Source organism: Prionailurus bengalensis, chromosome E2 (genome assembly GCF_016509475.1).
Source record: "Prionailurus bengalensis isolate Pbe53 chromosome E2, Fcat_Pben_1.1_paternal_pri, whole genome shotgun sequence".
Lineage (NCBI taxonomy): Eukaryota > Metazoa > Chordata > Mammalia > Carnivora > Felidae > Prionailurus > Prionailurus bengalensis.
The window spans coordinates 14,727,020-14,749,227 of NC_057352.1; the positions used below are offsets into that span (position 1 = coordinate 14,727,020).

The 22,208-nt window shown below is 56.4% G+C and overlaps 2 protein-coding genes across 2 annotated transcripts; one reads left to right on the forward strand and one right to left on the reverse strand.

Moving 5' to 3' along the window:
* The first annotated feature begins 2,576 nt into the window (after positions 1-2,576).
* Positions 2,577-4,862, forward strand: TTC9B (tetratricopeptide repeat domain 9B). Its single transcript, XM_043598908.1, has 3 exons — positions 2,577-3,037; positions 3,586-3,768; positions 4,639-4,862. Exons 1-3 carry the CDS (start codon positions 2,623-2,625, stop codon positions 4,764-4,766), a joined length of 726 nt encoding a protein of 241 aa, XP_043454843.1. The 5' UTR covers positions 2,577-2,622; the 3' UTR covers positions 4,767-4,862.
* A 182-nt stretch (positions 4,863-5,044) lies between these two features.
* On the reverse strand, positions 5,045-21,935 carry MAP3K10 (mitogen-activated protein kinase kinase kinase 10). Its single transcript, XM_043599355.1, has 11 exons — positions 21,775-21,935; positions 20,850-21,562; positions 16,616-16,796; positions 13,497-13,645; positions 12,869-13,044; positions 11,569-11,815; positions 9,863-9,979; positions 7,854-8,025; positions 7,637-7,749; positions 6,620-7,273; positions 5,045-5,646 (listed from the first exon to the last, which is right to left on the reverse strand). Exons 1-11 carry the CDS (start codon positions 21,933-21,935, stop codon positions 5,324-5,326), a joined length of 3,006 nt encoding a protein of 1,001 aa, XP_043455290.1. The 3' UTR covers positions 5,045-5,323.
* Positions 21,936-22,208: the final 273 nt, after the last annotated feature.

Below are 22,208 nucleotides of genomic sequence, written 5' to 3' on the forward strand. Positions count from 1 at the left end.
CACCGCTGCCCCTACCCCCGCCTCAGTTTCTCCGTCTCCCCGCCGCAGCCCCGCGGAGCTGCGCCCGCTCGAGCCGTGCATGGCCCGCGCCGCGCTCCGAGGCCCCGCGCCCGGCCGCGCAGCCACCTTCCTCAAGTACGCGCGGCCCCAGCGCCAGGGCACCAGCCTCGCCGCCGCCCGCTTGCTCCGCCGCCCCCAGCCCGGGCCTCCCTGAGTCTGGACACCCCATCAAAAAAGACTGTCCTTGATTATCCTTCTCCCAGTTCAATAAAAGAGGTGTTTTTTTTTTATTCTGAGCGCTCTCTGTCCTCGTTGGTCGAATTTCGACCCCTCTCTTGCTTTTGATTGGTCACTTTCCGGGCCTCTCATTTTTCTGATTGGATGTTCTTTACCAAGTCTCTTAATGGCGGCTGGGAGATACGAGGCGAATTCTGGACCTCTCCGCCAGGGGGCACTGGCGGCCTTCCGCAAGCGCGGCTCCGCGACCTAAAACTAGCATCCCAAGCGTAACCGCCTACTGGAGATAAATGGACAGAGACGCTGCAATCTGAATGGCTCTTGGTCTCAGGCTGAGAAGAAACTGGGAGGGATGGGGACTGTGGGAAGCTGAGAACACCTGCCCCAGCCGTAAGGAATGCTACCTCGATGTTGCCAGATTTTCAGATTTTGTTCAAGTGTAGCTGAACATCTACGGTTCCATAAGTATCTCTACGTTTATAAGTTAGCAACAAATTCACTATTTTTTAATGGTTGGACGAGCCCAACACATCACATATAATATGCTGGCCTGTGAGAGTCATCAGTCTGGGGTAGTATGGGTCTTTGATAGCAAGTGTTCTATAAATAGGATCTGATTTACTTAACCCCTGAAGAGCCACAGTGTCAATGGGTATATTTATAGCACTGGCCTCATAGAGGTGTGATGAGAATGTGAGTTAATAAGTACATAGAACTTTAGGACAGTGCCTGACAGTAGGTGTTATGGAAATTGTTAGCACTACATCCTAGCAGGACTGTGAGATAGGTATGCTTGTCCCTTGTTTCTGCCGAGCCCCTGGCACCCAGCTATTTAGTAGGTGCTCAGAAAATATTTAAGTGCTGAGTTCAGGTTTGGACCTATAGGGTGGGACCTGCCATGTGGCCCTCCAGAAAGAGGATGTGCGGTGGCAGGGTGAGGGGAGAGTGGAAATATAAGCTTGGTGCTTGGAGCTGAGGCCCAAACCAGGGTCTTGCAGGTGTGGGGGAGGGTGGGAATATATACAGTACCGAAATTATTCATTCACTCACTCATTCAACAACTATACATGGGTGCTGACTTGGGGCCAGGCTCTTGACTGAGCCAGCCAGGTGCCCCTGGGGTCAGGCTGTTAAGATCATACACCTCACAGTCTCACGGGTGATAAGAAACAGGGGTTGTTAATTGCCCATTCCTGTGCCAGGCTCTGCGCCAAGTGCTTTACCTACATAACATAATTCAGTCCCTACAACTACTCTGAAATACACTCACATAGTATCCCCAGGTCACACAGGAGGAAGGCAGGGTGGAGGAGGATCAAGGAGCTTGGCCAAGGTCCCACCACCAAGTGAGCAGCTAAGGAGAGTGGAATATCAACCATCCCGCTCACCTGTTCACCCTGTTTTTCTCTCAAAAGCCTCTCACATGCTTCCTTCTCTGTGCATTATTGTGCCGCTCACTCCGGGCTGTCCTTTGTCTGCTTTCCCACTGTGTCTCCTCCCCAGACAGTGAACTCAGGACAAGAAGCAGATCTCTTTGGTTCGTAGAGTGATCCCCTCCTCCAGGAAGCCTTCACTCACCGCCTCAGTCTAGGGCAGGCACCTCCTCTGGACCCTGACAACCTGTTGTGTCTCCCCCATCCAGGGCTCGACCCCCTGCCTGTGTCTCCCTATCCCACCCTGGCCACTTTGAGCTTCCCAGGTGAGCCCACTCTGGGCTGTCACTGTCGGGTCACTGGTCTGTCTCCCCACGGACTAGGGGCTCAGAGAGAGTAGGGTCCAAGGCTCTCTCAGTAGCTGCTCTTCCCGGCATCACCCAGACCAGAACTGGTCACAGAAAATATATCAGTGAGTATTTGTTGCATAGATGAACAAACGGGTTTCCAAGCTGCTATCATTGTCTTATGTTACTGACGAGGATATAGAGTCCCAGGTAATTTGGGTGATGTGTCCGAGTGCTACAACTAGTGAGAAAATAAGCAGGGAATTGACTCTGGGCAGCCTGAGTCCGTAACCTGTGTTCTTATCCAAATATGGGAAATGACTAGGGGTCTGAAAACCAGCTTTCCAACGAGGTTGATCTCTTCCTGCTCTTTCCCCAAGACTTGTCTTTTCCTTCTAGGAAGCTTTGGGAGCTTTGGGCATGGGGGAGGAGAGCAGGCAGGAGGGTGGGAGGTAAGGGGAGTGGGAACAAGGGAGAGGCCGGCTGAAGAACTAGGGCTGGGGCTGATTTGGAGGATAGAATGGGAAAGTCCTGAGGGGGTTCTCTAGACCCATAGGGGGCAGGCGGAGTCGACTGCCGGAGGTGCGGGGGCGGAGAAAGGGTGGGGACCGGCCCCGCGGGGGGCGATGCGGTAGCTGCAGCGGCGGCCGCAGGAGTTTCCCACAATGCAGCGCGGCGCGCTGTCCCCGGTGCTGATGCTCAGCGCTGCCCCGGAGCCTCCGCCGCGCCCGCCTCCCGCCCTCTCCCCGCCGGGCCCGGGCCCCCGCCATGGCTCGGCTCGGCCCAGCCCTGCCCCAGAGCCGTCGGGAGGCCTGGGCGCGGCGCTCGACAGCAGCCTGCGGGCCGCCGTGGCGTTCAAGGCGGAGGGCCAGCGCTGCTACCGAGAGAAGAAGTTCCGGGAAGCCATCGGCAAGTATCACCGGGCACTGCTGCAGCTGAAGGCGGCGCAGGGAGCCCGCCCTGGAGGTCTGCCCGCCCCCGCCCCCGGGCCCGCCAGCAGCCCGGGGCCAGCCCGCCTCAGCGAGGAGCAGCGGCGCCTGGTGGAGAACACGGAGGTGGAATGTTATGACTCTCTCACGGGTACGGGGCCGTCGGGGGACGCATACGGGAGAGGAGTAGGGAGTGACGGGCAATCATGAAGCCTTGAGCGGGGGACTGGAGGCTTGAATGAAACAGACCTGGGGTCTGTGAAGGGAGACCCCAGAATTTATCAAGGAGAGGGGTTGGGGACGTAGGGGAACACAGGGATGGAAGGGCTGGGAGGCAAGAAATGGGCTCTGGGCTGTCACCTGCGAACCTCAGATGAGAAAATCGTACCCTGGATTACCGATTCAAGGCTCCACCCCTCACCTGAGATTGTGTTTAGTACTCTCCCCTGCAGAAACTTCCCAGCTAATTGCCCGGGAGCGCTTGTCTGTTTTCGCGCCCTCTAGCGGCGGCGCAGAACGATTCTATCCCAATTGGTCAGAAGATTGGCGGCCCCGGTGGCCTGAGCAGTCCCTCAGGCCCGGCTCAGCCAAGGGAAAGGGCTGGGGCTTCCTGCAGCCTGAAGGCCAGGCTCCTAGCAGTCAGATGAGCTCTGGGGGTGCCGTCAGGCTCTGTGAGCACCGGTTCCGGTGTCCCCGCAGCCTGCCTGCTGCAGTCGGAGCTGGTGAACTATGAGCGGGTGCGCGAGTACTGTCTCAAGGTCCTGGAGAAGCAGCAGGGCAACTTCAAGGCCACCTACCGCGCTGGCATTGCCTTCTACCACCTGGGCGACTATGCACGCGCGCTGCGCTACCTGCAGGAGGCCCGCAGCCGGGAGCCCACAGGTGAGGGTGGACAAAGCAGGGAAAGGGGCTGGAGCAGAGGAAACAAGGGAACAAGGGAGGATCAGAGCCGAGCTGCTTCAAGGGAGTGCTGTTCCTCCTCCCCAGCATTCACCTCTCCATCCACCTACTCCTTACCCACCCACGCAGGCGCTCACCCCCCATTCACTCACCCATGTTCCTCTGACATCCACCCAACCACCTCCCATCGGTTCAGTCACTGACTCATCCTCAGCCTCCCACTCACCTACTCAGCCACTCCCTATCCACTCACCCCCCACTCATTCATCCGCTCACGAACCCAACTCACTCACCTCTTCACCCGGGCGCTTCACCCACCCGCTACTTGTTGAGCACTCGCAGGGAGGCAGACCCCAGGGTGGGCAATGACAAGACGTTTGCAGGGGCGGGGGTGGGAGGGGCAGGTTTGGCCCAGTTGGAGGCTTGTTGCTTGCCCTCTGGGACATCACAGGGTGCACGTGTGTGGGGGGGGGGCGCGGTGCAGAGACAATAGTCTTGTATTGAGAGCCAATGAAAAGGGCGCACAACAGGTACAGGACACAGGGCTGTGGGGGCAGAGGCAAGACTGGTTTTCCTGGTGAGAGGTTTAGAGAGAACAGGCTTCTTGCAGATGTTACGGGAGGCTGGCGGGGGCGGGGAGGGAGTACGACAGAAGTCTATGAGCAGAGGCATTCCTGGCAGAGGGCACAGCAAAAGAAATGCCCCCGTTCTGCCTGTTGTGGCTGGGGTTTTGGGGTAAAGGCTTTGGCAACAGTAGCTGTGCTTGGGGGTGGAGGGCACTGAAGGCTGGGGACCATGAGGTGCGAGCTGCCCCGGGACACCCAGATGATGCCGTGCCCGCCTCCCCTGCAGACACCAATGTCCTGCGCTACATCCAGCTGACCCAGCTGAAGATGAACCGTCGCAGCCTCCAGCGGGAAGACAGTGGGGCCGGGGCTGGGGCCGGGGCGGGGCCAGGGAATCGGGATGTCATAGGCTAAGGCCAACCTGGGGGACTGTCGCTACCCCCACTCCCACCTCACCATGTAACTTCCCCTGACTCACGTGTTTGCTGGTAAAGCACTTGTCACTGGTGACTGTAGCCTCTGTGTGGTGTCTTGTGGGGATGGGGAGGTGGAGAGGGAATGTGCACCTGGGCTTCACCCCCTGGGCCCCAGAAACCCAGAGGCTCAGGGAGGAAGTGTGGGATGGGGGGGGGATCCTAGTGGGGTGCCCCAGGACCAGGGCCTGGGCTGGGGAAAGACACAACCAAGAGCGGTAGGGGGCAGGGGTTACCTTTAATGCTGCATTTTGTGCCGAATCCCTATGATGTGCCCTGTCCCTGAGTATCCCTGCCCACCCTCCCCCCTCACTGCAGGGTGGGCACAGGGCCCCACCCTCTGGGGTACAAAGGAATAAATTAAGTGACCCCCTCCCCCCTTCCCCAATAAATAGAGTATCCTGCCCAGGGCCTCCCCTGCCTTGTGGCGCGGTAGGCTGGGGCGGGGCCTGGGGCGCTACATTCATGGCTGCCCAGGCGGGCGGTGGGGGGCAGGCCTCAGCGGGAGCCGTGGGCCCCGCACAGGGGCACTGTGCTGTCCTGGCTCTGCCCCTCCATGTCCATGTCAAGCAGCGTGGGCTGCATGCCGGGGGGTCCAGGGCTCTCTGGGGTGTCCGGCCTGCTGGGAGGCGAGATGCTGAGCGTCCAGCCAAAGGAGACCAGTTTCCAGGGGTCCAGGCGGGGCCGGCTGGCAGCCGGCCGGGGTCTTGGGGCGAAGGTCAGGGTGGTAGGGCGGCCAGGGAACTCGGGGGGCCGGCGGTGGGTCGGGAACAAGGTCTGGGGGTCGGGCAGGCGGGGGAAGTCCAGGGGATCTCGAGGGCCTGGTAAGAGAGGATCAGATGAGGTCAACGGGGTGGGCCAGAGGATGGCATTTAAAAGCCAGGATCGTCACATGAGCATTGGGGTCTCTGACATCTTTTGAGGTATCTGCTGCTCTTCTTGGGCCCACTTTCCAGGAGGGGTGGGACCTTCACCTAGGCCCCTATGACTCCGAACTGCTCACGCAACTGGGTGCAACTCTGGGCATATTCCTTAACCTATCAGAGCCTGTTTCCTCGTCATCCCTCTAGATACAGAAAGCCCTCATCCGTCTGAAGCCTCTTATGCATGTGGCACTGGGTGTGTGCGCACACGGAGACCTGAGGCGTGACGCTATCTCTGAATGGTGATGACAGCAGCTCACTACATAGGTGAGGGTTAAATAAAACAACAAAGCACGTAGCACAGTGCCTGGTAGTAGGTAGTTAACTCCTGTCCTAATCACCTTTGTCTTTGTTAATGAATTATAGAGGGACGCCTGGGTGGCTCAGTCCATTGAGCACCTGGCTCTTAATTTCGGCTCAGGTCATGATCTCACAGTTTGTGAGCTGGAGCCCCAGACTGGGCTCTGTGCTGACAGCATGGAGCCTGCTTGGGATTTTCTCTCCCCTGTCTCTGCCCCTCCCCGGCTCAGGCGCTCTCTCTCTCTCTCAAAATAAACATAAAAAATGTAGAGGGAACAGTGTCTAGCACATGAGTGTTACCCATAGTTGTTACTGTTGCCATTAATGCCACCCACCTGGCCCCTGGAGGCATTAGTTTGCCACCTCTCCAGCATTCCTGGGTCTCAATCACCTGGGGGCCCACGGTGCCTCTAGCAGTGAGGACCATGGGGACACAGACCCTTCCCCCCATGCTAAGCAAGAGGCCACCGTGACATCTAGGGCGTCGCCGCTGGGCTGGGACCTGGGACTTTGGTGGGGTTGGGGGGGAAGGGTCGGTTTTCTGCGCCCTGGGTGTGGGCGCCTCACTCACCAGGGCGGGGAGCCGCGGGCTCAGGCGCCCCCCGCTGCCCCAGCGCCCCATCAGACGGCGTCCGCCGGTGCCCGCGGCTCACTGCGCGCGCGGCCGTGACGTGGGTGGGCGTGAGAGACTGGCGGGGGTCTTTCTTGAAGCTCTCCAGCTCCAGGTCCACCAGGGGGTTGGTGCTGGGCGGGGAGGGCGGCGGGGAGGGCGCGGCCGGCGCGGCCTCGTCGCTGTCGGAGCGCAGCAGCGAACGCGTGGAGTTGCAGTCGGACACGGACGACAGCGACACCAGGGTGGCCGAGGGCGCCAGGCCCGGGCCGGGGGCCGCGTCGTCGCGGCGACCGGGCGAGCGCCCGGGCGGGCTGAGGCCCCGCGGGAAGCGGCCGGCGCGCGGGAAGAAGAGGCCATCGAGCCAGCGCCTCTGCTCCTCGCCGTCGGCCGCGCGCGCCTCGGCCACGTCCGCGCCCAGGCCCACGGCGCCCAGCAGCGTGGCGCAGCCCAGCAGAGCCAGCTCGCAGCGCCGCCGGCCGCCGTGCCCGGGCCGGGAGAGGGGCGCGGGCGCCCCCGGGGAGGGCTCGGCCGGCAGCGGCACCGTGAGGTAGGACGGGGTGGTGTAGGGGGAGGGAGGCACGCTGCTGCCTCCGTCCGCCTCCGCGAACTCCTCTGCAAGTGGGAGAGGGTCGTCAATCGCCTCCAGGGCTGGGCCTGGCCGCAGCCCCCGCCGCCCCCGGAGACTTGGTGGGCAAGGGGCTACCCAGAAAGACCCTTCTGGCAGTGAGGCCACCAAGTCCCATTAAACGTGGTTCTCAAATCATTCTCCTCCCAAAGCCTCTAGGAATGACCCTGCACCCTGGGGCTGCCCTTCCCCCATTTTGGGAATGTTTCCTACCCACTGGTCCAGTGAAATCGGATTCCTCCTCCCAGTGCGGGGGAGGGGGGGGGGATGGTCACCTCTTCATCTTGAGTTCTGTTTCCCTCCGGATGCCTCCCCCCCTCTCCATTTTAAAGGCACCCTCACCCTCTTACCCATCTCATTGAGGCTGGCGAAGCCTGGGGCGATCGGTGTGTGTTTGGGGGATTTGCCCAGGTTGGGGGCACTGGATGACCACTGTTTGCTTCCTTCGCCCAGGGCCTTCAGCCTGCAGGGGGCGCCAGAGATAGGGACGGTTGCAATGCAGGCCTTCTGGCTGCCTGGGCCTGGGGGCAACGTGCAGGGCCAGGGGTGGGCTCCCAGTGCCTATACCTCTCCTCCCCTCCAGCCCGCTCCTTCTGCAGGGTGGAGCTGGGGCCCCAGGTCCGGCCCTTCTTCTTGCCTCCAACCAGCTCTTCCTTCTTTGGGGGCCCGCTGCGGCCCCACGTCCCACTGCCACCACCACTGCCACAACCGCTGCTGCCACCGCCATCCACGGGAGTCACTGGGCCAAGAAAAACCACTTGGTTACTGGGTGTTGGACAGTCTGTCCCCACTGGGCTCCCGCCCTCACTCTCACATCCACTGTCCACCAGAAGTCCAAGGGATCTTCAACCCTTCCCTTTTCTAAATCCTTCCATAGCTCCCTACTGCTGTCAGGACAAGGTCCTAGCTCCTCAGCCTGGCAGTAGAGGCTCTGCATGTACTTCCCTGCCTTCCCTCAGCCTCGTCTCCCGTCACTCCTCACAGCCAAGCCCATCAGCCGTCTATTCATTCCCACATGTCTGCTGAGCACCTGCCATATGCCAAGCCCCATGGGAGGTGCTGAGAAGACAGTAGTGGGCAAAGCTGACAAAACCCCCTGCTCTTGGGAGTTTACATTTTAGGGGTGAAGACCGATGACCAACAAGAATCATACTAGGTGAGTAATTTGTGTAGGGAGTTGACAGGCGGTAAGTGCTGTGAGGGAGACGGAGCAGGAAAGGAGTCTGAGAGGTAGGAAAAGTCATGTTTGACAAGGAAGAACCTGGGCAAAGATGCGAAGGAGGTGAGGGGGTGAGTCAAGTGGATACAAGGGAGAAGAGCATTTCGGGCAGAGGGAATAGCTTATGCCAAGGCCCTGTGGCTGGCCATGCCTAGAGTGTTTAGAGCAGCCAGGAGGCCTGTGGGGCTGGTGTGGAGGGAGGGAGAAAAGGAGGAGAGAGAGGAAATGGAGTCTGGGTATGCAGGCAGAGAGCAATGAGTGCCTTGATTGGGACCCCATGTCTATCATTTCCCAGGTGGGTGTTTCCACACCTCCACGCCTTTGCACAGGCTGTTCCCTTCACCTGGAACTCTGTTCCTTTCAGTCCTTTTCCCAGCCTCGTTGCCAGTTTTCCCTTCCAGCCTCCAGCTCTGGAGGAGTTTGTTCCCTGGAGAGTCTACTGCTCTCATTTCCACACTTTGAAAGTACCCTGACATTGGTACTGTCACCATATGGTCATTGTCTTTGTTGGTGTCCCCATGAGAATGACCTCTGGGGCCTGGTACAAGCAGGGGTCCCGACAGAGGTGTGAAGGGGGTGATATGTGGGGCAAAGCCAGGGGTGACCGATGGGGCAGAACAGATTTGAGGGGATCAGCCTCGTATCCTGCCCATCAGCAAACCGGGCTGGCTGTGCCTCTGCCGCGTAGCCCCGTCTCCCGCCCACAGCCCCAGTCCGGTCCGCTCCCCTTGTCTCCTGTCTTCCCCTATCGCTCCAGCCTCCCACAGTCCACACCCTTCACAGCAGCCGGAGGGACAAGGTGCGTTTTATCACATTACTGCCCAGCTCACGGCCCCTACCGCATTTAGAATACAATCCAGTTCAAGTTCCTTAGCGAGCCCGGTTCTCTAGGCCCAGCAAGATCTGGCCCCCTGCAACCTTGACCACAAACCCACTCCTCTCCCTGCCATTCACTCCAGTCCAATCGAGCTGGCCTCCCAGGACCATACACATGCCTTGCTTATTCCCACCCCTGGCCTTGGCCCTTGCTGTTCCCTCCTGCAGGGACACGCTTCTTTCGGATCTTGACCCTCCTCGCTCCTTCTTACCACCCGGGTCCCTGCTCAAACCCCAGCTCCCTACACAGGCCTTCCTGATGTAAAACAGCACCTCTCCTCTTTTATTTCCCTTCCCTGCTTTCCTTTGTAGAGCTTATCACTATAGTATATGTACCACTTTAGTGTCTGTTGACCCCTGATGAGAATGAGGGAGGGGACCCCGCCTGTCTTGTCCCTGTTGTTCCTCCAGCTCGGTGCCCAGTAAATGTTCACGGAACGTTGTGGACTACTGACTGGTCAGGGCCTTGGGAGATACTCACGGCGAATGGCCCTCAGCCGGGGGATGATGCTGGGACTTGCGGGGGGGCTGGCCCCGTCGGATCCTTTCCGCTTGTCCAGGGTTGGAGAGGCTTGGACTGTGATCTTATGCTCGAAGCCTGTGGAAAGAAAGAGACTTTCCTGAGCAAGATGCTCCGTGGGTAACTGGAGAAGTTCCCTTTGTGGGATAGAAGGAATGCCAGAATGGAACGCCACTGTTTTCATTCCTTAAACGGGGGTTCGCAAACTATGGTCTCCAGAGCGGCGGCATCCACGTCAACTGCAAACCTCAGGGGCAGCACTCACCCTCAGGCCCTCTGAATCGGCAGCTCTGGGGTGAAGCACAGCCATGTAACCGGGATGAGCCCTCCAGAGACCTCGGGTGCACGCTTGAATTGGGGAGGAAGGATCCTAATGGGGTCCTTAATTAACTAAGGATTGACTACAGATCTAGGCCTAAGTGTCCAGCGTGGCAGCTATTAGCCACAAGTGGCCACTGAGCACTTGCAGTGTGGCCACTGCATCTGAGCCGCTGGAGAGTTTGAACCTATCTGTGTAGTCGCAATTAATCTAAATTTAAACTTAAAAATGGATCCTCAGTTCGGTTATTGAAAACATTTAAGCATGTTTGATGCAAATCTTGGGGATGTGAATCAACTTTTTTTCAACTATAAATTTCACGAAACCCAAATACAGGTCAAGTATTTTTGAGGAAAATTAAGCGTCTGGACCAAGGTACACTGCAACCATAACATATACGCTGGATTTCAAGGATTGGGTGTGGAAAAAAAGAGGTTAAAATCTCTAACAATTTTTCTTGTATTGATACATGTGACACTGTAGCATTTTGGATATATCAGGCTAAATAAAATATATTGTTAAAGTCAATTTCACCTGTTTCTTTTCCATTTTTTTCCCTTTTCCATTTTTTTTTTTTTTTTAAGGTGGCTACTAGATTTAAAATTAGCCACGTGGCTTGCATTAGATATCTGTTGGCCAGTGCTGTGCTGGTCACTGCATGATGGCTTATAACATTACAAAGAGAGGGTTGAGCAGACATCATGTGTCTTATGATGGGTGAGCGGGGTCATGTTACCTAAGAAGCAATCTTTGGGGGGTGGGGGTGGGGAAGAGACCCAACGAGAACTTGAAACTGATTATGCCTTGAGACAAACCTATTGGGTTGATCCACATGAAACTTGTTTTGGTTTTGGTCAAAAAGGGCCGGGCATCAGCAGTTTCACATAGTTTAACTTAATACCAGTTAATAGGAAATTTAGGGGACAGAGGACAAGGTAAGTCATACTGGGGAGACGCAAGCAGCAGCCTCCAGACTGTGGGAAGTGCTGCAGAATAAACGATGCAAGGGGAAAAAAAAGCTGATTAAAAGATTTAAAAAAACAGAAGACAAAACAATAACAATTTTTAAAAAGTAAGGACGTGAATGCCCTTATTCTTGGCGGGCAGCCGGGGGTTTGTGCTGGGAGGGAGCGCGAGGCGGGGCATGTGGGGTGGCTGTGGGTTCTCTCTGCTTGGGTGGGGGTGATTATACTAACCCAGTAAGCTAGACGGGTTTCTGGCCCCTTTCCACATGTGTGATACATTCAGCAATAGAAAAGTTTTCAAAAAAATAGGAGGAGGAGGTAAACCCCGTGTTAGGAATGCTCCCAGCAGCCCCTGGGGGCCGCGTAAGGCGTGTGGGCGGTACCGGAGGGCAGGCTGATGTGGCTGCCGCCTTCCCGCAGCTTGAGCAGGCGGCTGCGCTTGAAGTTGCCCTTGCGTTTGCGGACCCTGGGCTTCTCCTGGCTCAGCTGGCACATGAGCAGGTGCAGCTCACGCTCCACGATGTCCATCTCGCGCTCGGCCAGCTCCTGCTCCCGCCGCCGCAGCTGCTCCTCCTGGAAGCGCTGCTCCTGGGCCGCCCGCAGCAGCTCCTCCTCACGGCTCCGGAGTTCCTGGAGAGAAGATGGGGCGAGGGGCTCACCTGTCAGCCGCTTGGGGATGGACCTGGGGGCTACTGGGTCTGCTTGAGGCACAGCACAAGGGCGTCCTGCTAAGGGGCAAATTGGGGGCACAATCCAACTCACTCTTCACCAGCCAAGCTGGGCGCTGGTGCTCCAGGCTGTATTAGCCCAAAGAAAGGGGTGGTTTTAGTTTTCACCTTTAAGTTTTTGACTCTTCAATTTGGAAAACTTCAAACATCCACAAAGCAGAGACAGAATAGTGCCCCCAATTCTCATCATTCCACCTAAACAACTCTTTTTACTTAGCAAACCTTTTTTCATGTGTCTTCTTCCTTGTCTCCTCCCTCTCTCCCTCCCTCCCATTTTTGCTGTTGTGTTTTAAAACCAATCTCAGGGGTGCCTGGGTGGCTCAGTCAGTTAAGTGTCTGAGTTAGGCTCAGGTCATGATCTCACAGTTCACAAGTTAGAGCCCAGCCTCTGGCTCTGTGCAGACAGAGCTTCCTTCAGATTCTGTGTCCCCCTCTCTCTCTGTCCCTCCCTTGCTTGTACTCTGTCTGCCAAAAATAAATAAAACATTTAAAAAAATTTAGGGGTGCCTGGGTGGCTCAGTCAGTTAAGCATCTGACCCTTGATTTTGGCTTAGGCCATGATCTCACAGTTCGTGGGTTCAGGCCCTGTGTCAGGCTCCGTGCAGACAGTGCAGAGTCTGACAGTGCGGAACCTGCTTGGGATATGCTCTCTCTCCCTCTCTCTCTGCCCCTCCCCTGCATGCTCTCTTTGCCTCAAATAAATAAACTTAAAAATTAAAAAAAAAAATTTAAACCAATCCCAGACATCAGGCAGTATCACTTGTAAGAGCATCAGTGCAGGGTGCCTTTTTCTTATTAATCTGCCAACAGGCCCCTTTCTTAATACGCAAAAAAGCCCCTTTAGCCCTGCATGGACCCAAAGACTGGGGCTCAGGGGAAGGGACTCTGCCCCACTAAAGGCATCAGAAATGCAAGGGTCTTGCTCCATCCCTCCCACTGTGCCCCCTGCCTTCACCTTCTCTTTGGTCCGGAGGTCATCAAACATGTGCTGAATTTCCAGCTTCCAGTCTTCCTGCAGCGAGTGGAAGGACTCCAGTGGCATCTGGAATAGGGCTGACTGCTCGATGACTTCAAGCTGCTTCAAGATACTGCCGAAATCTGGCCGCCCATGGGGGTCTGGGTCCCAGCATTCTGGGGTGGGGGTGGGGGGGACAGCAGTGGGGGTGGAGAGGTCAGTGGCCATGCTCTAGGGCATCACCCTGCTTTGTGGAAGACAGGACTTCAGGGGACTGTGGACAAACAACTTCCATGGAACTGAGGGAAGGAATTCAAAGCCAAATTCCTGGCAACATTACAGTGAAACCTGGCTTTTGCTCCCTCACTTGTGGCAGAATCAAGGATCAGGGAAGACTCCCAGGGCCAGCGAATGCTAACAGGTGCCCTCAAGGGCTGTGGGCCTGGCTGGAACAACAGTTTGGGGGACACAGAGCCAACTGTGGGGGAGACAGTTTGTGGTCCAATGGTTACAGCCCCTTCTCCCTCACTCCTGGGCCCACCGGTATGGATGGATGTGAAGGGGTGAGGTCTGGCCCGAGGGCCCCTGCCACCCAAGCTGAGCCTATCTCCACAGGGCCCTGGCTCACCCTCCAGTAGGCGGGCAAAGGGCTCGGGGCACGTGGAGGGGATGGGCAGCGTCAGCTTGTTCATAGCCACGCCATATGCCACGGCCAAGGCGTCGATTTCACGGTAGGGGACCTCACCCGTCAGCAGCTCCCAGAGCAGCACCCCGAAGCTGCAGGTGGGGAAGAGGGAGGGTGATGCCGCAGCCCACCCCCATGCTCACCTACACCCCATCCCTGCCTCCGGTCCCGTGGTGGGCCTCCCTCACCCCCACATCCGGCGCTGGTTGATGAGGCCACGAGAACATGATTGACCTCCGCTGGCCTGATCTCAAATAGATGTGGTGGGGTTGGCTGTCTGATGTCTTGCCTTTGCTCTGCCTCTCTTCCCTCACCCCTGTCTGAAAACTTTCAGTGTCTCACCTGTAGCCCCTGGACAAAGCCACTTTTCTTAGCCCTGACCTTTGACGTCCCCTGCCGCTTTGCCTCTAAGCCCTCTTGCCCCCGTACCAACCCCAGCTTCGCTGAACAAGTTGAACAAGCCCTAAGCCCTGTTCTTCCTAACCTCTGGCTTTGCACATGCTTTCTCCTTCATCAAGAACATCCTTCCCTGTGTGTAACTGTTCTTTCAGTCAAAACTCAGGTGTCCCCTCTCCCAGGGAGGCTTCCTTGATTCCACAGCCTCCAAAGCTAGATGAGAGACCCCCTCCTCTATGTTCCCACAGAACCCTCAGCACTTACCTCTAAAAACAAGTTAACACTATTTAACATTTATAAAGCACTTACTCCAGGCCAGCACTGTGCTAGGCGCTCTCAGTAATCCTCACAACAGCCCTGTAAGGCAGAAGGTATTGGTATGACCCCCGTTTTAGCCGGGGAACAGGTGCAGGCACAGAGAGGTTAAACTGTCTGCCTCAATGTCACACAGCTAGTAAGCGGACTGGTCTCAGTCCACACTTGGGCTCAGGCCTGCTTGATGCCCATGACGGTGTCCTTGATGGATACACAACACTGGAGCACGCACCACTGTGCTCCGGTCACCTGCCGGTCCACCTTCTCCAGTAAACTGAACACCATTTTGTGCGGTGTCCAGCATGCAGTGAGTCCCCGAGCTCCCCCGCATCCACGCATGCATTTGACATATAAATGTCTGCTGTGTGCCAGACACTATTCTGGGCACTGGACCAAGATGGACACCACCTCTGCCCTCCTACGGGTGACGGCCTCCCTGTCGTTCTCAGTGCCAGCACTGGTGAATGTGAGCTGGGCATCTGCTGCCTGAAATCATTTCCCATCCTCCTTTGCAGCTAAGCATGCCCATATGGCGATGGTTCTGGCCAGTGGGGTGCGGGAGGACGTGTAATATGCAACTAACTTCCAGGAAGTTAAAGAGAGTCCTCGGAGTCCCGAAGTTTAGAAGTTTAGAGTCCTTAAGGAGAATCGGTGTCCTTTCCTCTTTTCCTGCCTGCTTGCTGTGATGTGGACATAAAAGCCGGAGCTCAAGCAGCCGTTTTGGATGATGAAGTGAGCTTTGGAATGGAGACCACACAAGGTGGAAGAAAATAATAATGGCTTTCAACTGGGGGTGGTGTGAACCCTCCACCTCACCTGTGTTGCTGGAAACCTGTGAGGCTGTTTTGATTGTCACAAGGACCGGGGAACGCTATGATGTTTGGTGGCTGGGAACCACATCCTAAAAAATACATGGCAGTACCACACAAGAAAGAATTACCTTGCTCTATGTCAGTGACGCCCCTGTTGAGGAACCCTGACATAGGACCCTGAATTCCTGTCACTGGGAGCACCACATCAGTACAGGAGAGCAGAAACTTCAGGCTTGTTTTTATTTGGGGATTTTCTGCTCCTTGCCACACAGATATGGCTCTGTGCAGTTTGGTACCACAAATGAATGCCTAATGGAAAGCCAGTTAGAACCTTCCCCAAAGAGCTGCACTGCTCTACTGGAGACTTCCTGTCTGATTTGTCTGCCCAGAAGCCATGACTTTGCTACTTGGTCCATCTGGAGCCTTAGCTGGGGACTGACCTGGGTTTGGCTCCCTCCCAGTAGAAGGCCCCAGGCTGAAGAGTATCTGCTGTCGCCATCAAGTCTCACTGGTGATGGCAACAGCCTCCTCGCGGGCCTCCTGCCCCCACTCCTGTCCCCCACAATTCATTCTGCATCCTACAGCCGAGGGAGCCTTGCAATGCTAAACCAGATTGTGCCATTCATAAATGCTCCTAATGGCTTTCCGCCGCACTTAGAATAAAGCCTGGCGTCCGGTCCCTCATCTGCGGGGTCCCCCGCTCTCTCTCCTATGTCATTTTCTACCACCTTCCTCCTTGCCTCCTCTGCTCCAGTCACCCGGCCTCACGGCTGTGTCTGGAATAGACCAAGCTCGTTCTCACGTCAGGACCGCCTTTGTGGGCACTGTCCCCTCTGCCTGGGAAGCTTCTTCCCCCAAACTTTGCATGGGTGGCTCCTTCTTATCATCATCCAAAACTCAGCTCAAGTGTCATTTCTCAGAAAAGCCTTCCCTAACATCATCCTCCAGCCCTCAGAGTGCTTTCGATTTACCTCCCGGCTCTTAATACTATCTCATGCTTTGTTCTGGTGGATTAACTCTTTATCTTTGGAAAATTATTTTACAACTTTTTAACTTAAAACCAGCTCCCCCCCCCCCCCCAGCTTCTTGTGTATTTGTTTATTTATTTACTCTTCCTCTGGGCAGGAAATGTGTCTAGATTTTTTTTACTGCGGTATCCCTAGCACCCAGTGCTGATGGATGGATGGATGGATGGATGGATGGATGAATGGAAGGAAGCAAGGAAGGAAGGATGAAAGGATGCCTCCAAAGCCTCAATTTCCTATTGACAAGTGGGCTGCTGTACTGGATGGTGTCTGAGGGGCCCTTGGTGTTGACATCCTATTTCTGTATCTTCGTAATTTTCCACTTGAATCCAAGTCCTTCTCAGCTGCCACTTCAGCAAGCAGACACCTGCTTTGGTGCTTTGATGGTCTGACCTTGCCAGGGGGCCTCTCTGTCAGGCCTGGATCCTAGCTTCCGCAGGAGACTGTCCCTCCCACTCTGAAACACCCTCCTCCCCTCCCCCATTCCCGGATTCCCCAGTCCCACCATCAGCACCTCCAGACATCACTGCTTTTGGAGAAGAGGGAGAGACGGATAACCTCCGGAGCCATCCAGGCATAAGTCCCTGCAGCGCTCATCTTGGTGGTCTTGTGCCACTCGCGGGCGAGGCCGAAGTCCGTGATCTTGAGCACCGTGTCTGCGAGGTTGTGGTTCTCGATGGCCTCCAGAATAAGAACTGTGGGGCAGAAAGAAAGATGGGTCACCCCAACCTTCTGGGCTGCAGACCCGAGTGTCCTGCCCGCCTGCCTCAGCTGAAATCTCCTACTTGTTCTCTCCCTCTAACCATGAGTAACCATGAGTTACCCCCCTCTGCAGCAGGTCCTTTCCTGGTCTGGAATATCATGGACGCTTCCATGCCAGTTGGATCCCTGCCCCAAGCTCCCATGAAGGAGGAGGAGCTTCCTCTGGGTCTACTTCCCTCCTGATTCTAACCTGGGCTCTGGGGAGCTCCGTGAAAGGTGGGTAGCCAGAGCCCAAAGCCTTGGTTCTCCTTTGTTCAGGCCTTGAATTCCTGGCCACCAGTGAGGTGGGAACTAGACTCTGAGCAGAAGGGATGAACGTGGTTCTCCTTTGCCTTTGTCACCCCCTGTGGCAGACTGCATTCAGGGCCCCAGATCTACCCCTTTCTGCATCACCTTCTTCACCACCTGACTCTGCACTCCTTTCCACGGAAGGGGAAGAGTCTATTTCCTCCTCCTTTACCTTGGGTTGGCCCTAGGACTTGTTTTGGTCAACAGAACGAGGCAGAAGTGACAGAATGCCATTTCCAAGCCTAGGCCTTAAGAGGCCTCACCTATCTGCCTGCCATCACCACGAGACCATGCCTCGGCCAGCCTGCTGGTCCAAGGTAGATGGGAGGTACTTGGAGTAAAGTCTTCCCTGCTGAGGCCCGCCTAAGCAGCTCACGCTCCAGCAGGCCCACGTGTGTGTGAGCAGCAATAAATGACATCAAGTTTTAAGACCCTGAGTTTTGGGGGTGGTTTGCTACGCAGCATTACTGTGACAAAGTCTGACGGCTATATCCCCCAAGCATATTGAATGGTTCCAACTTGCTGTCTAGGGCTATTACTAACAACAATTATAATCATGGCTGGTGTTTATCAGCGGCCTATGATATGGCAGGCACTGTGCTAGGCCTTTACATGGATTATCTAGAAAGCAACCCATTTTATCGACTGGCAAACTGAGGCTCAAAGAGATGAAGTCCCTTGGCCAAGAGTGTATAGCTAGAAAACTGTGGGGCAAAGACCTGACCTACATCTGTCATTAGAGCCCAATCTCTTAACTGCTATGATATTCGACCAGCATGTATCAAACAGGCCCCAAAGTGTACAGGCCTGCCTGGGTGTGAATCCCAGCTCTGCCGCTTATCAGCTGCATAACCTTGTACGATTTATTCTTCTTAACGCTAGGATTTCTCCTCTGTTAAGTGGGGATGATTATAGTATTTACCTTATAGGGTTGTAGTAAGGTGAAGTACCAGTAGGCCCTTTAAAAATGTTAGCTATTCTCTGCCCCTCCCCCGTTCATGCTCTGTCTCTCTCTGTCCCAAAAATAAATAAACGTTGAAAAAAAAAATTAAAAAAAAAAAAAAAAAGGGGCGCCTGGATGGCGCAGTCGGTTAAGCGTCCGACTTCAGCCAGGTCACGATCTCGCGGTCCGTGAGTTCGAGCCCCGCGTCGGGCTCTGGGCTGACGGCTCAGAGCCTGGAGCCTGTTTCCGATTCTGTGTCTCCCTCTCTCTCTGCCCCTCCCCCATTCATGCTCTGTCTCTCTCTGTCCCAAAAATAAATAAACGTTGAAAAAAAAATTAAAAAAAAAAAAAGTTAGCTATTATTATTAGTGTGTGATGTGGCCATAGTTGGCCTTTACTTCTCCCCCCAGATCTTTGACCATTCCTGGTGACTTCTCCTGTCATAACAACAGTGAGCTAATTCTACTATCATCAAAGCCCAGAAGCCTCCCTTGACTCTCTAGCATGTGACTCCATGCTTCCCTTCTTGGGTCCCCACCTCTTCTGTTGGTGGGGTGACCCTGTGACAGACGGAACACACTATGGTCTTATATTTCATTTCTGCTTAAAATCTTCTGATGGCTTCCACTACGTTAAAAACGAAACAAAACAAAACCCCAAATCCTCATCATGGCCCCCAAGGTCATTATGATCTGGGCCCTGCCTACCTTTCTGACCTCATCTTCTACCCCTCCCTCATTCCTCCTCTTCCAACCCCTCTGGTCTCCTGGCTGTTTCTCCAGCAAGGCATGCTCATTTCCACCTCCGGACCTTTGCTCTGCCCAGACCTTTGCAAGGCTGGGTTCTCTTTGTTCAGGTCCCTGCTCCAGTATTGCCTTCCCTGACCATCTGATTCAAAGAGCTCCTTCTGCCTGTTTTATTTTCTTCAGAGCCCCCTGATCTTATCTGGAAATTTTATCTACCTACCTACCTACCTAAATATCAGTCATCTACTTCTGTTTACTAGACCATAACTTCTACGTGGGGAGATCTTGCCTGGGTCACTTCTGTAATCCCAGTGCTTAAGATAGGGCCTAGTACATTTAATTTTGCTTCAGAATTATCGGTTGAATGAACCAATGTACGAGTGACACCAGACGAGGGGCTCCTAGGGAAAGATGAATGGAGGAAGCTGTGCCGTGGAGGCCCTGTGACCTGTCCTGGGCATGGACTTGTCCCATTGACTGAGCAGGAAGCCCTGGCCTAAGGAGCCCCAACAACGCCACATCCAGGTGGCACTGGCTACAGGAAAACCTAGAGGCCTGGGGGCATGTCCTTACACCCCACCTTCAGGCTGTGAATCAGAGGGGTGAGGAAAGGCCAGGAAGGCACCCCAGTCTTCAAGGGGAGCATGCTGGTGGTCCTGCCTCTATTTGCCCAGCATGTCAGAGGAGTCTGAGCATCAGGGAGGCAGGAACCATCCATGTCTGTCTTTGCTCAATTCCCTGGCCCCGCCACAGGGCTTGGCACACCTTGAGCACCTGGCAGCTCGGTTGGTGTACAAGTGTAAGGCCTGGAAGGTAAGGAAGACCACTCCCTCTGTTCTAGGGGCTCGCAGTGGTCATGGCTCTGCATAGCAACATTGCAGAAATAGCGGGATGGATTCAAACACATTTCGGGGTGTGGAACTGACAGGAATCAGAAGAGATGTGGGAGTCCAAATGTGAGAACAAAGGGGAAATCCTCACATTTCCAGGGAGGGCAGGGAACATGCTGGCCTCATTCACTGTTGATCCCTCTCCTTAGCACATGACTTGGCCCAGCAAACACCAAATGAAAAATGAAAGAATAGATGCATGCAGAAATGAAAGGGAGTGAGATGGGGTAGAGGAAGCTTGGGAGAGCCAGGAAGGTAGGATTCTTCCCCAGCTATATCCTTAGGATGCAGGACTGGGTGTGGCACACAACAGGCGCTCCGGAAATGGGTGAGGCCACTGCAGTCTTGGTCCCTGTTGGGCTCCTGTTAATAGGTGCTCAACTAATATGTGCTGACATCATGAGAAGCTCCTTGATCTAGAGGTGGGTCCTGGGGAGCTTTCTCTTCCTGCTGGCCCCAGTCCCCATTCGACCAACCAATCAAGTTTTGAGAGCCTGTGATAAGCCAGGCAGCCTGGAAGCTTTTACATAAGGCACATCCCTTTCCTTCCTCCCTCACTCTGGCTGGGGCAGAGGCCTGAGAGGACTCCAGGAAGTGGTTCTCAACCCCGAGGAGACACTTGCCAATGTCTGGAGACAAGTTTTGGTCTTTGGTGGAGAATGTTAATGGCATCTACCAGCTAGAAGCCACGGATGCTGCTAAACAACCCACAAGAGAACTGCCTCCTACAATCATCCAGCCCCAAATGTAAATAGTGCCAAGGTTGAGAAACTCTGACTCCAGGCTAGATTCTTTCGGTCTCTGTCCGGTGGACCCTGGCATCATGGTTGGACAGTGAGTGCCATGAGGGCAGGCCCTGTGCTGTCCATGCTAGGAGTTCAGGGCCTGTCACAGTGTTCATGGATACATACTTATTAAGCTACTGTGACTCTTAGCCTGGGAGACGGGCGGTCCTTCAACCTTTCCAAGCCTCCTTTTCCTCCCTCACTTGGCCCGGAAGGTATACCACTGCCCCTTCTTGCCCTTGGCAATATCTTCTGGTGTCCCCATTTCCCACCACCTAGGCTTGACCTCCTAAGATTCGGTGGAAGCAAGTTTTGAGGGGAGGACACCACTTACTGTTGATGGACTTGAGGTCCCGGTGGATGATGGGCACAGGGGCATCATTGTGTAGGTAGTTCATGCCCCGGGCCACCTGCACAGCCCAGTTGACCAGCACATGAGGGGGCACCCGGCGGCCCGCCAGCACCCTGCTCAGTGCGCCCCCCCTGGCATACTCCATCACCAGGCAGAGGTGTGGGGGGCTGAGGCAGGCGCCTCTGAGGGCAATGATGTTGGGGTGCTTCAGGGCTCCGAAGAGCCTGGCCTCCTGGCGCACCTGCTCTGCTGTCACTGCCGGGTCCCGCTCAGGGTCCAGCCGGGCGGCCTTGACAGCCACCTCCTCGCCGCGCCATAGGGCCCGGTAGACCTTGCCAAAGCCCCCTACACCGATGATCTCTTCTAGCTGCAGCTCGTGGAAGGGGATCTCCTGGGGCAGCTGGAGGCCCGCGGGCGCGGCGGGTGCGCCAGGGGCTACGTAGTTGCTGGGGAAAACGCCCACACGGCCGCTGGGTAGCTGCCCGGTCCACCAGCCCTCGTCGCCCGACACCGCACAGTCCTGGGAAAGCACCTGGACGCGGTCGCCCCTCCGCAGGGTCAGCTCCTCATCGCCCGCCGCCTCGTAGTCGAACACCGCGGTCCAGACGGGCCCCGTGGGGGTCGTGCCCCACTCCTTGGCCGTCCCCCCCCTCCTCCTCCTCCATGGGGGAGGGGCCGGGGGCTGTGGGAGGCCGCTTCACACAGGCTGCCCGCGGGATGCAGAGGGCGGGCCCCGGCGGCCAGGATGGGGGGCAGTCCCTGCGGGTTCTAGGGGGCTCCTGGAGGCCATGGCTGGGGGCGGGGGCCCTCCGCAGGAGCAAGAAAAAGCCTCCTTAAAAGGGCAGGGTCGTCCCCTCTGATTCAGCTGCCCAGGCGGGGCGGGGTGCGGATAGGGTGGCGGGTTCACCTGTCTCCCCCAAATGTCAGGGCGCTAAGAGGGCCTGGCCGCGCGGCTCCCCAATTCCTGCCGGGGCCCGCCGGTGGGGGACGAGGGTGAGGGAAGCAGGCAGCCCCCTTCCCCACGCCTCTCACCCCGCGCAGCTCCACCGGCGGCCCCCGGCTCCGCATCCCGGGCCACGACCGCCGGGCGGGGTGGGGGTGGCGGGGCCCCGGGGGCGCCCGCCCCGGGATGGGGTGGCGCGCCCCTCGGCCTTCTCACGCGCGGGGCGGCCGGGCTGCCCCCATCCTCAGCACCTGCCTCCCGGTCGGCCCCAGCCCTGCCCCCGCCCGCGCCGCTTCCCGGGGCCGCCGGCGGTGCCTGAGTGACGTGCTCGCCGCCGCCGCCGCCGCCGCCGCGGTGCCGCCTGGGAGTTGTAGTCTCCGGCTGCGCGGCCTCGAGGC

Bases quoted from the DNA above. Each gene is read 5' to 3' on its own strand.
- TTC9B (XM_043598908.1), top strand. From the start codon at position 2,623: ATGCAGCGCGGCGCGCTGTCCCCGGTGCTGATGCTCAGCGCTGCCCCG. The intron at 3,038-3,585 runs GTACGGGGCCGT...GTGTCCCCGCAG, and splicing joins ATGTTATGACTCTCTCACGG to CCTGCCTGCTGCAGTCGGAG. The intron at 3,769-4,638 runs GTGAGGGTGGAC...CCTCCCCTGCAG, and splicing joins CCGCAGCCGGGAGCCCACAG to ACACCAATGTCCTGCGCTAC.
- MAP3K10 (XM_043599355.1), bottom strand. From the start codon at position 21,935: ATGCGGAGCCGGGGGCCGCCGGTGGAGCTGCGCGGGGTGAGAGGCGTG. The intron at 13,045-13,496 runs GTGAGCCAGGGC...CCCCCACCCCAG, and splicing joins CTTTGCCCGCCTACTGGAGG to AATGCTGGGACCCAGACCCC. The intron at 7,274-7,636 runs GTAAGAGGGTGA...TCCCACTTGCAG, and splicing joins CGCCAGCCTCAATGAGATGG to AGGAGTTCGCGGAGGCGGAC.